The sequence below is a fragment of the Scyliorhinus torazame genome, chromosome 10, assembly GCF_047496885.1.
Source record: "Scyliorhinus torazame isolate Kashiwa2021f chromosome 10, sScyTor2.1, whole genome shotgun sequence".
Taxonomy (NCBI): domain Eukaryota; kingdom Metazoa; phylum Chordata; class Chondrichthyes; order Carcharhiniformes; family Scyliorhinidae; genus Scyliorhinus; species Scyliorhinus torazame.
The window spans coordinates 176,349,877-176,364,024 of record NC_092716.1 but is presented as its reverse complement, the minus strand read 5'-3'; the positions used below and the strand labels follow the sequence as shown (position 1 = coordinate 176,364,024).

General features: G+C 41.8%; 1 protein-coding gene across 1 annotated transcript in view; it reads left to right on the top strand.

Annotated features, from left to right (window-relative positions):
* The window catches only part of tph1a (tryptophan hydroxylase 1 (tryptophan 5-monooxygenase) a), a 79,545-nt gene that overhangs the window by 14,671 nt on the left and 50,726 nt on the right, over positions 1-14,148 (top strand). Inside the window, exons 2-4 of the mRNA XM_072518975.1 lie at positions 6,060-6,206; positions 9,183-9,366; positions 9,828-9,857. Of these exons, the coding sequence (XP_072375076.1) occupies positions 6,060-6,206; positions 9,183-9,366; positions 9,828-9,857 (361 nt within the window). The remainder of the gene's footprint in view (positions 1-6,059; positions 6,207-9,182; positions 9,367-9,827; positions 9,858-14,148) is intronic.

Below are 14,148 nucleotides of genomic sequence, written 5' to 3'. Positions count from 1 at the left end.
GTTCTTTGTTCTTTGTTAACTCCCCTGAGTGCCTGGCGAACAAGCACTGGACGCATAGCTTACACACACACACACTGATCAACCCCATTCCTGCACACAGTCAATGCACATATCGATCATCTCAAACAGGAGCTACAGTAGCATAGTGCGTACGTTACTGGAATGAGTAATCAAGAGGCCCGGACTAATGTCACCACGGCAGCTGTGGAATTCAAATTAATTTATCCAAATAAAAAGTTAGTATCAGTAATGGTGACCACAAAAACCATTCCCTAATACAAACCATTCAGTTATACTCAAGAAGGTGTCTAAGTACCAATACCACCTCAAAGGCAATTAGGGATGGACAATAATGAATGCCACTCTTTCCAGCAATGGATGAAAAAAAAGGTCTATTAATACATCTGTAATGATTAATACACAGACAGCCACAAATAGACACAAAGATTGGTGGGTCCCACTTTTGTGCGCCCTAACCCAGGATTTTCAATGCAATTACTTCACTTATCATGGGCAGATAACTGCAGGCTGTCCCTCACTGAAGTAGAACAAACCCAGCCAAAAAGTCCATTAGTAGACGTGAATCAATTTAATCAATAACATGACTGCTGGGAACACATATTGAGAATGCAGAGTTATTCCCAATGATTTTAAATTTATCCATTTAAAATTAACAGAAGGTAATGGGATAGGTGAGAGGTTGTCTGGTTGCGATCTCCGGATATTGGTTTTCAGTACATGAAAAGTGCACATTTATGCAATTATTACTACAGAGCCCACAGTACACACAAGAGCCACACAATACACATTTACAGACCACTATTTTACATCCAGATATCCAATATACACATACAACCCATCAATATATAAACATGTACAGAGTCCAACAATAAGCAAGCATGGACAGACAGATACATCTACTAAAGACTTAAAAGCTGTAATCAAAGTCACAAATAACATCCACTGTGACTGAGACACACTATTGCTCCTCATACTTCTTGACCTGTCTGCAACCTTTGACATGATTAACCATACCATCCTCCTCCAATGTCACTCTTCTGTTGTCCAGCTGAGTGGAGCTACACTCGCCTGGTTCCTCTCTAACCTATCCAGTCGTAGTTGGATATTCTTATGCAATGGCTTCTTTTCCTGATCTGGATTGCTACCTCTGTAGTTCCCCAAGGATCTATCCATGGCCCCTTCTATTTCTCATCTGCACGTTTCCCCTGGGTGATACAATGCCAGATTCTGCAAGTTTGCCGACAACACCCAGTCTGAATGGACAAATTAATCCTAGCTGTTTTTACAGCTGGTTTCTGTTTCAGTCTAGCATTCTTCTATCTTTGTATTCTGCTTGTCAGCTTCCCCTGTCCCTTTTTATTAATTTATTATTTAAACCTACATCTATAACTGGGCAATAGACCACATTTTCATAAATATAATGGTACCCACTCTTTCTCATGCTACCCTCTTGCTTCTACTCTATACATAAAAAGCCTTCGGATACTCCTTGACCATGTTTGCTAAAGACATTTCATGGCCCCTTTTAGCCCTCCTAATTCCACGTTTAAGTTCCTTCCTACTTTCACTGTAATCGTCAAGGGCTTTATCAGTTTTTAGATGTCTAGACCTATCACATGCTTCCTTTTTCCTTTTGACTTAGCTTACTATATCCCTTGTCATCCATGGTTCCTGAATCCTGCCATTTCTAGCCTTCACTCTTGTGGGGACATGCCTGTCATGCACTTTAGTCAACTGGCCTTTAAAAGCCTCCCACATGTCAGACGTGGATTTGCCCTCAAATAGCCGCTCCCAATCCAAATTCCCCAATTCCTGTCTAATTTGGATGGAATTGGCCCTTGCCCAATTAAGCACTCTTGCCCGCGGGCCATTCTTGTGCTGATTCATTACTTGAAATCTTATGGAATTAAGCCCAAAATGCGCCCCCACTGAAACATCAATCACCTGACCTGGCTCATTCCCCAATAACAAGCCTAGTATGGCTCCCTCCCTTATTGGATTGTCAGCATACTGTATCAAAAAGCCCTCCTGGACACACCTGACAAATTATTCTCCATCCGAGCCCCTGGCTGTAACGGACTCCCAATCAATATGGGGGAAGTTAAAGTTGCCTATCACAACTACCCTGTTTTTTTCACACAGTGTCTAACTACATAACTGCTCCTCTGTCTCCTGCGGGCTGTTGGGAGGTCTGTCGTACACTCCCAACATTGTGATTTTAACCTTCTTGTTCCTGAGCTTCACCCAGAATGCCTCACTACAAGATCCCTCCAATGTGTCCTCCCTCAACACAGCTGTGATCTGTTCCCTAATCAGCAATGCAACTCCCCACCTCTTTTGTTTCCCCTTCTGTCCTGTCTAAAACAACAATATCCCGCCATGTTAAGCTGCCAGTCCTGTCCCTCCTTTAACCATGTCTCCATAATTGCGATTACATCATAGTTCCATGCAATAATCCAGGCTCTCAGTTCATCTGTTTTACCTGTTATACTTTGACGCAAACGCACTCCAGATCTACAGTCCCACTGAGCCCTGCAGCTTCCCTGCAGCCTGCTCTTATGCTGCGTTATGTTTACCTCAATCTCACTTTCTTCCCCAGTCTCTACACTTACTAGCCTGCTGTTCCGGTTCCCACCCCCCTGCCACACTAGTTTAAACCCTCCCAAACAGCACTAGCAAACCTCCCACCCAAGATGCAGGTGCCCCTTCAGTACAGGTGCAACCTGTCCTTCTTGTACAGGTCCCACTCTATTAATATGTTCTGCCACCTTCAAAGATCTAGGCACATAAACCACCAGGTCTCTCTGTCTTTGCACACTCCTTAGAATAGTGCCATTAATTCTATAATACCTCTCCCACCCAGTCTGTAAAAATGCATCACCTCACATGTCCACGTATTACTTTTATCTGTTATGTTATATTCCCGTACCAGCCTCCCCGAACAGGCGCCGGAATGTGGCGACTAGGGACTTTTCACAGTAGCTTCATTTGAAGCCTACTTGTGACAATAAGTGATTTTCATTTCATTTTCATTTCATTTCATGTGTTTTCCCATTCAGCTAGCCCATCTATGTTCTGTTGCAAACAATTGGTACAATTCTCACCATTTGCCACACTTCCAAGTTTGGAATCATTGGCAAATTTTAACATTTTACTCTGTATTCCAATATCCAAGTCTTTTAAGTATATCACAAAAGGTCCTAGCATGTAGTAGGCCAAGGCACGGTGCCACAGTGGCTAGCATTGCTGCCTCAGAGCGCCAAGGATAAGGGTTCAATTAAGGCCTTGGGTGATGGTCTGTGTGGAGTCTGCACATTCTCCCTGTATCTCTGGGTTTCCTCCCACAGACCAGCGATGTCCAGGTTAGGTGAATTGACCATGCTAAAATTTCCCCTTAGTGTCCAAATATGTACAAGCTAGGTGGAGTTAGGGTGAGGGAGCAGCCTTAGGTAGGCTGTTCTTTCAGTGGATCAGTGCAGCCCCAATGGACCGAATGCCCTCCTTCTGCAATGTAAGGATTCTATGGATTTACCCTAGGGGAACACTACTGTCTACTATCATCTAGTTTGAAAAACAACCATTTTACACGACTCAACAGAGAGGAGGGGAATGGTTATGTTGGGTTGCTCAGGGGTTTGGGAGAAGTTGATGGGTCATGGGGGAAGATGGAAGGTGGTGGAGCAGGCCTGAAATGTGACACGTGGCATTTTTAAAATGTGTTTGTCCAAATGAGATCGTTCTGAAATACGATCCTTCAAAGTGGGAGGATGATGATTTTGGGTGGGAGGAGTTAATGTTGAGCATAATTGGCTGACTAAAGGGACCACCCTAATAATCTAGATGAGAATTGTAGTCAACTGTGTTCTCTCCATGGAGAAGCCCACACAGAAGCAGGTTTTGCTCACTGATTCATGGGTCTCTTAACATCCTCCCCGTGTGTGCGTGGGTTTCCTCCGGGTGCTCCAGTTTCCTCCCACAGTCCAAAGATGTGCAGGTTAGGTGGATTGGCCATGATAAATTGCCCTTAGTGTCCAAAATTGCCCTTAGTGTTGGGTGGGGTTGCTGGGTTATGGGGATAGGGTGGAAGTGTTGACCTTGGGTAGGGTGCTCTTTCCAAGGGCCGGTGCAGGCTCGACGGGCCGAATGGCCACCTTCTGCACTGTAAATTCTATGATAATTAACTCTGAAACTCTGAGATCCCTCAAGGTCAAGAGCTGCAGTAAACTCTGTGCTAAAGTGCAATTCAAGTTGACCTTGGTGGGAGAACAGGAATGGAGGGATGGAGAGACAGAGGGAGGGAGGCAACTGTTAGCTCCCTAGGGCTTGGGGTGGGGAGGGAACAACAACAGTGTTCCAGTTTATATCCCTGAGGGTCCCGATTCTTTAGCTACAAATCTATCGATCTATTAGTGGAGCATTCTCAATGTCAAAGTTTCCACTGTTCTATGGTGGCGTCTTCCAAACACTCAGCATCCTCTGAATGTTGAAATTCCTACACATCTCAATCCTTGATGGCCTCTTACTCTGAGACTATGTCCCCTTGTTCTGGGCACCCCAGCCATGGGAAACATCCACCCTGTAGAGCCCTGTAAAGGGTTTTTATGCTTTACATAGACACATAGCCTCTCAGTCCTCTGCACTTTAAAAAACAGGCCCATTCTCACAGTCCCTGGACTCAATCTGGTGAATCTTGGCTACAATCGCTTGATGAGAGGACTACTTACTCTTCCCTAAGTATAGAGACGAACAGGACATACAATAATCCAGATGAGGAAGGGCAAAATTCCCTACCTCAAAATGCCGCAAACCTGGACTGCAATAGGGCGGAGAATCGAGTGTCCAAAATAGAGTTCCACATCTGGCACCTTTCGGGTACCATGCTTTGCCGGTGGTGATGACGAGGTTTGTGCCCCACGCAGACAGCAGCATGCAAAACCGGCATCTGCATGCATTTAAATGTGGTAAGTAGGTTGGACACAGTATGCTCCGTCCTTCCGCAATGCTCCACTCCTTTCAGGCAGAAGCCGTGCGGTCGTGAATTACTACAAGTACTGACAAACATGGGCTGGGCTGCAGAGGTGGAGCAGAAGGCTAAAAAGCCACTGAAAAACTGCTGAAAACTGCCGGGCTTGCTGGGGGATAGCTCCCTGGGCTGGGGGATGAAGCGGGTCGTGACTTGGTGCCAAGTCTGTGAACTTGGGCTGTCCCTCTTGGGATTGGGGTGGCCTGGCTCAGACTGCATTTGCTGCAATCTATCTTTAAAATGCACCCCTTTGATGCTATTTCCAGGCTCCTACAGCAACAGGACAGGCGATGATTTGTCTGCCAACGCTGCACAGACAGCATTTCCTGAGTGCACAAAACTGGGTTAGCAATAAATGAGCTGCCTCATGGATACCTAGGCCACAAGGCTTAAACATACTCTTGCTGGGATAGTCAGTGATGATACTACTAATGATGTGAGGCAATAAATAGTGACTCAGTAGGACCACATCATCCAAATCTGATTGGGAATGATGTGCAATGCCCTTAAATCCCCAACAAGATTGTGCATGGTCAGCTATCCCACCCCTGAGTGGAAATCACTCTCACTTCCTCGCCCAACTCATAATTTATATTCCAGAAGCAAGAAACTGTAAAAACTGGGAATAAGAATACTGGTCCAAACTGGTCTTGTATACCTCAAAATGGAACACCAGCAAAAACTGGGAATAAGAATATCGGTCTAAACTGTTTTTTCCTATTGGGCACAATTCCACCCAATGTGGGGCTTGGGAATTTGGTGAGTGACTGAATTTTAAGGGTCAATCTCTTTTTAAAATCTAGTCTAGTTTACATTAACTACATTTTACTGTTAAAGTGAAGTTTCTTTCAGGCTGAGAGATAAGCAAACTTTGTCCTGGAATGGCAACAAGTTAGTTAATTAGCTAGCTAGTTTGAACTGGCTTCTCTAGCTAGTGGTGCTGATTTGTTTCTGTAGAATTTCAGCTAACTCTCAATACCGGCGGTCTTTATTCATGTGTTTTTATATCTGACAGATCAACAAGTCGACTTTCAGCAAGATTGAAGAGAATAAGGAGAATAAAGAGAATTGCAATGTGTCTGTAGAGCGAGGACGGGTGGCTGTTGTCTTCTCACTGAAAAATGAAATAGGAGGGTTGGTGAAGGCACTGAAACTCTTCCAGGTAGCATAATTTCACACATTTGGAGCAAACTAGGAGAAAACACCATATACCTTCTGTCTCGCTCAGTCAGACACTCATTCATGTTTGTACCTGGTCCACAAACATGTTCCATGAGCAATTCCATATACCCAGTGACTTTAATCCTTACAAACATCCAGTTTGTGTCACAGTAACTCTCACTTCCAGCTCTTGCTCAGATGACGGGTCTATTGATTTGAGTCTGATGCTCCCACATGTGGTACTAGGAGCACTGGATATGCTCCTTATCTAACCATCCACAGGTTATTATTAATCTCAGCCAGCAACCCTCTGTCTCTCTCTTAACTTCTTGTCCATTCCTGCAATTTTGAATTTTTTAGGGATATATTTTCCTTATTTTGGGAATAAAAATTATGGCCCCATGAATGGTAGAAAACAATCACACCAAATCAAATTGTTAGGTGCATGCTATTTCTCACAGAAAATTTTCATTTTAAGCCATTTTCTAGCATTAATGATTGGAAATCTACCACCAGGACCTAATTATAATTATGGTGCTTTTACTTTTCTTGATCACCCAACTGGTATCGAACCAACGTAAGTGGGAATATACATACAATAGTGGAGACTGCAAAGCATTAAGTATCACAAGAATAGTGCTAATCTAATTTTACAAAGCCGATTAGATGGTCAAAATCTATGATAGAGCTCAATCAACAAGCTCCTGCAATGTTACTACTGTATCTCACCTACTGACCTAGCTCTCACCCTGGTCTAAATTCTATTGGTAAATAAGGTCCAACCTGACTCCAGCAAATAACAAGTTGTAAATGTGGAAAAGGTGGATTTTGGTGTGAATGATTAAGTTTTAAAATGTTATTTTTCTTTAAATGACATGAAACAAATAAAGAAAGAAATTGCTCACTAAGTAAATTAAGATGCGAGTTATCAGCTGTAAGGTCTGCCTGGATGAGTAAGGTAGGGATTGCCAATTTAAATCAGCTTAATTAGTGGATGTACTCAAATCCCCAGCGCTCTTAACACTCCAATGTATAAAAGAAACATGACAATGTAAATATTTAAGAAGGAATCGTAACATAAAGAGCGATGTGTGTGTAATGTTATCAAAATTGAATGGAAGAAAGTCAAGGGAATGTGTAACTCTGATGGAAATGTACAGTCAAGACAATTCGAAATGTTTTGTAATGTTTATGATAGATTTTATGAATAAAGTATATTTCTTGAAAAAATAAAATCCCCTGCGCACTCTCTAAATCTCCTCTGTGTTAGCCATTATCTCAAGCTTCCTTATTAACCCTGAACAAAAGCTCAAGGGTTCATCTTGACTGTCCTTTAGAAAGATTTAAGAGTACTTAGTGAACAGTTAACAAATAGGAAAGGCAACATAATAAATCTGAAATAAAAAAATCAGAAACTGTTCGAAACACACAGCAGGTCAGGCAGCATCTGTGGACAAAGCAACCCAGTTCTGATGAAAGACCACACAATCTCAAATGTTAACCATAGTTTCTTTCCCCAGATGCTATCCAGACCTGTTGAGCACTTCTATCTTCTGTTTCTCGTTCAGTTAACAAATGTTGCTTTTTACAGCTAATTGCCCAAAAGACATTTAAAAACAGCGCAAAATATTGTAAAGCAGTGAAATGGAAAAAAATTCATCCCAGTTGTTTTTCACTCAGGAGCAGCACTAAGGCACTGCGACCTGTGTAGTTTCCCAGTCGGGGCTCTGAGTGAATCCAGTTCTAATGACCGTCTGCCACTGGCAGCAGGGGTTGGTCCAGGCAGCCTGTGCTCTCAGTATAATGAACCCTGTTTCTGCTTGACCGGTCTGTATGGATTCTATCCATTAGAGACAGATTTTAGGCACTTGCCCTGGTTTCAGAGCCCTTATAGGGCCCAGTCTCCAAACCAAACCTTTGCACAGGTACATGCAAGGCACACACTGTCCTAATATTTACTTGTATGATCACAGTGGCTTTCTCCTATTACATTTTAGCTGAAGAAAAACACATGCCTCAAGATCCTTTCATGATCTATTTCACAGTCAAATGTAACAAAGCACAACATCATTCTTACAGTTGCTTGGTGGGAAAGAACTTGAATATTTCTGAGTGTTGCTGAAGTTTTTGTCTTACACTCATCAGGACAATTGCAAGAATGCCAGATTTCAAACAATCAGAATTTATATTATAGGAGTAAGAGTGCCAGTTGGTTGGCAACTTGATTCTGAATTGCTGAGGCGCTGCCATGGAGAAAGCAAGGGGGGATATATAGGCTCCCTAAGCTACAGGATAATTAACAAAAGGCACAAGGCTTGTTTTCAAAGATCATATAGAACATACAGTGCAGAAGGAGGCCATTTGGGCCATCGAGTCTGCACCGACCCACTTAATCCCTCACTTCCACCCTATGCCCGTAACCCAGTTAATCCTCCTAACCTTTTTGGACACGAAGGACAATTTTAGCATGACCAATCCACCTAACCTGCATGTTTTAGGACCGTGGGAGGAAACCGGAGGACCCGGAGGAAACCCACGCAGACATGGAGAGAATGTGCAGACTCCGCACAGACAGTGACCCAGCGGGGAATCGAATCTGGGACCCTGGCATTGGAAGTCACAGTGCTAGCCATTTGTGCTACTGTGCTGCCATGGGTCTTTCCTTTTAACAAGTGTAAATGAGCCATGTTACGAACTCAATTGATTATTTTAATTTGGTAGTTAGTATAGCTATTAGCACACTTAAGATTGTTCAGCAGGTGCTGTCCAATTGCAGGATCACATCGAAAGGTAGATATTTTGGTTTTGCAGGCACAGGCTGTGAGTATGGTCTGTATCCTGCCTATTATGAACAACCAAACAACATTATATTTGAAATAAAAATAAAACATTTCAAATGAAGATAGTCATGCTATGATTTTCAGTATTTTGTGTTGAAAGCACACAATTTCATATATTGTCTCTATTCACTCTCCAGGAGAAACATGTGAACCTGGTTCACATTGAGTCTCGAAAGTCCAAGCGAAGGAACTCAGAGTTTGAGATCTTCTTGGACTGTGACAGTAACAGAGAGCAGCTCAATGAAATCATCCAAATTTTGAAATGCCACGTTAATGTGGTCACCTCGAACCCACTTGACAACTTCTATACACAGGGAGATGGTAAGAAACATGTCAATCTATAACCTGAGTCTGTGATGCTGAAACTGTCTGTGAGTATTTCAATGGGCCAGTAATATTAATAACTGAGCATATTCGCATGTATGTCAGTGTGCTTGCATTTCACTATTGGTGCGTCAGTTCATGACAATTTGAATGTCAGTAAGTGTGTACCCTAAACAGTTTGTCACTGCGGTTGAATCCCTATTATTGAGCAAATGAGTATGTCAGTGTGAACTTATGCATGTGCCACCATTTGATAATGCATCTAATGTATCAGCGTCATTGTCTATGTATCATTGAATGTCTCAGTTGATATGCTTGTAGTAAGAAATATTTCAGTAGTTATTTCATTGTGAACTATGATCTGAATAAGACAATGCCACATCTGTAGAATAGAATTCCATGGCCTTATGGCTTGTGCATATTTGTAAGTTAAAATAATTGTTTTGTTTATCACACAGATGTACAAATTTATTCCATTATTGTTGACGGTATGTATACTCGTGCATTCATTTTCTGTTGCAAAGTTATTGAAACATGACAAGTAGAAGAAGTGATTGCATAAGGCAGGAGGGCAGCATTCTGCAGCCTCAAATATATCAGAGAACATGCACTAATACAATCTTAAAATGTGGTTGAAATGTAACCAGTAACATTGATGGCTGAGACAATAGTGGGGCAGTGTTGCAAAGCATGATCACCTTTGGTGTGGTTATGACATCTCATTTTAAGAATTAATTTAATTCATACATTGTTTCCATTTGTTTTTTGTAATTATAGCTTATAATTAAGTGTACAGTGTCATGTACGGTAGAAATTGCAAAGATTATTGACAAATACTAAAATAGAAATTAGGATTGCAGGTAAAACCATAAAAATCTTGATATATATTCTGGGAAATGTGCAAATAGAAATTGAAAGTACTATGGGGAAACATATGAATACAACTTTGAACTATTCCTTGTAAATATATAATAAAAAGGTCACAAGGTAATGTTTTACTAAACATTTTATATATGCTGAGGAAATATATGAATAGAAACTATAAATGTTACTATGTAAATGTGGCAATAGAAATTATAACAATTAGGGAAATTATTAACAGAAATTATAAATATTACAGGAAGATGAACATGGGGTGCTCTTTCCAAGGGCTGGTGCAGACTCGATGGGCCGAATGGACCTCTTCTGCACTGTAAATTCTATGATACTATGATATAAATATTCCAGGAAAGGGTATTACTGGGAATTCTAAATATATGAAAATGTATGAATACTTTGATGAATTATTCATTAATATTTTAAATTATTACTACTATAGGTAAACATATAAATTTAAAGCAACCGCATTAAAACCCATATGTTACAGTATCAATAAAAATGATAACTACAGTAAATATATAATTTGAAATATCACAGGAAATTTCTCAGTTGTAAACATTACAGCATTATTATTTTTCGAAAATCACATTATTTGGAACTGTGGAAGAAAGGGACAGACAGACAGACAGATGGCTACGTAAATAGACAGGCAGATAGACAAGTTACAAATTACAGTATTGATACAATATATATTGATAGTATATAACTTGTTGAAACTTTTTGACTTGCACTCAATCAGAATTTTTTGTAAGGATACAAATCCAAGGGAGATAACAAATCTCTACTGCATGAGTAGCAAGTGCTGATTGGTTGACAAGTGGAGTTTGATTGGTAGAGGCATTGCCATGGAGAATGCTCCAGTTGTTGGTGACTGAGTCTCATACAGTATTGTTATTATTTTTGTGAAATGTTCTGATGAATTTCTTGTAATCATTCACAAGGCGGCAAAGTGGCAGAGTGGTTAGCACTGCTACCTCACAACACCAGGGACCTGGGTTTGATCCCAACCTTGTGCACGTGAAGTAGAGACAGCCTGAGTGAGAAAGATGGAGTGAGGATTGAAACTTGGTAATTTGGAGCAGTGTGGTAATTCGGTGCAGAGTGGGAGGAGCTGCTTTTTCCCCTTTCGTTTTGTTTTCTTTCTTCTGGCTTTTCAGCAGCGGAGCGGAGATGAGTAGTTGGACCAATGGCATCTTAGGAAGGTAAGCGGGGAGTTTAAAAACCTACCTCGGGAACGCGGCTTTCCTTTTCAGGAGCGGAGCGGAGTCGAGTTGTTGGACCGACGGAATCTGGGGAAGGTAAGCGGGTAAACGGTGAATCTGAGGCTTGGACTGGGGGGAAAGTGAAGAGTGACGTCACAGGAGGGCTGTGATTGGATTGACCATGAGGGGACCTGCTAAATTTGAATTCATCTGGTAAGTAGTGGTGACTGGCAAGTAGTTTTTCTTTTCTTTTCATTTATCTATTTTTTTTGACATTGTGGTTGTATAGTTAACCTAAGGGTTAAGACATGGCAAGAGATCCCAGACCCGTGTCATGCTACTCTTATGTGATGTGGGAGTTCAGGGACACGTCCACTGTCCCTGGCTCCTTCACCTGCAAGAAGTGTGTCCAGTTGCAGCTTCTGTCAGACCGCTTGACGGCTCTGGAGCTGCGGATGGACTCACTTTGGAGCATCCACGATGCTGAGGAAGTCGTGGATAGCACGTTTAGCGAGTTGGTCACACTGCAGATAAAGAGTACTGAGGGAGATAGGAAATGGGTGACCAACATGCAGAGGAAGAGTAGGAAGGCACTGCAGGGGTCCCCTGTGGTCATCTCCCTCCAAACAAAACCAGGTATAACGGTTTGGATACTTTTGAGGGAGATGGCTCACCAGGTGAAGGCAGCAGTAACCAGGTTCATGGCACTGTGGCTGGCTCTGCTGCGCAGGAGGGCAGGAAAAAGTGTGGTAGAGCTATAGTGATAGGGGATTTGATTGTAAGGGGAGTAGACAGGCCTTTCTCCAGATGCAAACAAGATTCCAGGAAGGTATATTACCTCCTGGCTGCAAGGGTCTTGGATGTCTCAGAGCGTCTGCAGGAATTCTAAAGGGGGAGAATGAACAGCCAGCTGTCGTGGTATATAGAGGCACCAACTATATAGGTAAAAAACGGGATGCTGAATTTAGGGAGTTAGGAACTAAACTAAAAAGTAGGACCTCAATGGTAGTAATCTCAGGATCCCTACCAGTGCCACGTGCTAGTCAGAGTAGGAATGACAGGATAGGCAGGATGAATGCGTAGCTTGAGAGATGGTGCGGGGGGAGGGATTCAAATTTCTGGAATGTTGGAACCGGTTCTGGGGGCGGTGGGACCATTACAAATCGGACGGTCTACACCTGGGCAGGACTGGAACCAATGTCCTAGGGGGGTTGTTTGCTAGCGCTGTTGAGGAGGGTTTAAACTAATGTGGCAGGGGGATGGGAACCGATGCAGGATGTAAGAGTGAGAAAGATGGAGTGAGGATTGAAACTTGGTAATTTGGAGCAGTGTGGTGATTCGGTGCAGAGTGGGAGGAGCTGCTTTTTTCCCTTTCGTTTTGTTTTCTTTCTTCTGCGGAACCAATAGAATGTTGCAGAATTCAAATGAGGAGGCGGCACTGTGGTACGGTGGCACAGTGGTTAGCACTGCTGCCTCACAGCGTTGAGATCCCAGGTTCAATCCCGGCTCTGGGTCACTGTCTGTGTGGAGTTTGCACGTTCTCCCCGTGTCTGCATGGGTTTCGCCCCCACAACACAATGATGTGCAGGGTAGATGGATTGGCCACGCTAAATTGCCTCGTAATTGAAAAAAATGAATTAGGTACTCTAAATTTTTTTTTTTAAATGAGTAATATTCCATCTATATAAAGAGAAGACATACTACAGAAGAGTGATATGGCTATAGATGAGCTTGATGGCTATGCTGGGATGATGAGATAAACGTATAATAATATGGAATATTTGGAATAGATAATAAGTATAAGACTGGTTCTGAATATTCTCTAATTTTAATCAATCTTATCTCTATATAAATATAGACTATTAACCTCCTGTGGTATCTGTGCCCGTCTTTACTTAATAACAGAATATTACCTCTGATGCTTGTGCCAATCTCTATTTATATATGAATTTTGCCTGTTTTAATCTCAGTGCTTGTCTATATAAATATGGGATATTACCCCTCTGTAATACCTATGCCTATCTCCATATAGCAGAGATTGCAACATTAGACTGGGGTGGGCACAGTAAGAAACCTTATGACACCAGGGTAAAGTCCAACAGATTTATTTGGAATCACTAGCTTTCGGAGCATAGCTCCTTCATCACAACCTTTACTGGTGTTGTAAGACTTCTTACTGTATCTCCATATAAGAATTGAATATTACCCATGTGTAATCTGTATCTTTTTCTTAATAATTATGACATCTACCCTTTTACTTTGTGTCTTTCTTTATATGATATGAAATATTACCTACTTTTAATGTCAGTGCATGTCTCTATGTAAATACACAATATTCCTCAACTCTATCTGTACTTGTGTCCATGAAGATGGAATATTACGTATCTGTAATGCGTGCCTTTCACTTTATACATGCTAATTATTACTCATCTATCAATATGTGCCTCCCTCTATATGCATGTGGGATATCACTCATCTATAATATGTCTTCTCTTTATCTAGAATATTGGAATATTTGCGGCAGAGTGAATATAGATGGAATATTACTCATTTAAAAAAAATAAATTCAGAGTGCCCAATTCATTTTTTCCAATTAAGGGGCAATTTAGCGTGGCCAATCCACATTTTTGTGTTATGGGGATGAAACCCACGCAGACACGGGAGAACATAAATATTAGAAAAGCAATAGTTGTAGGAG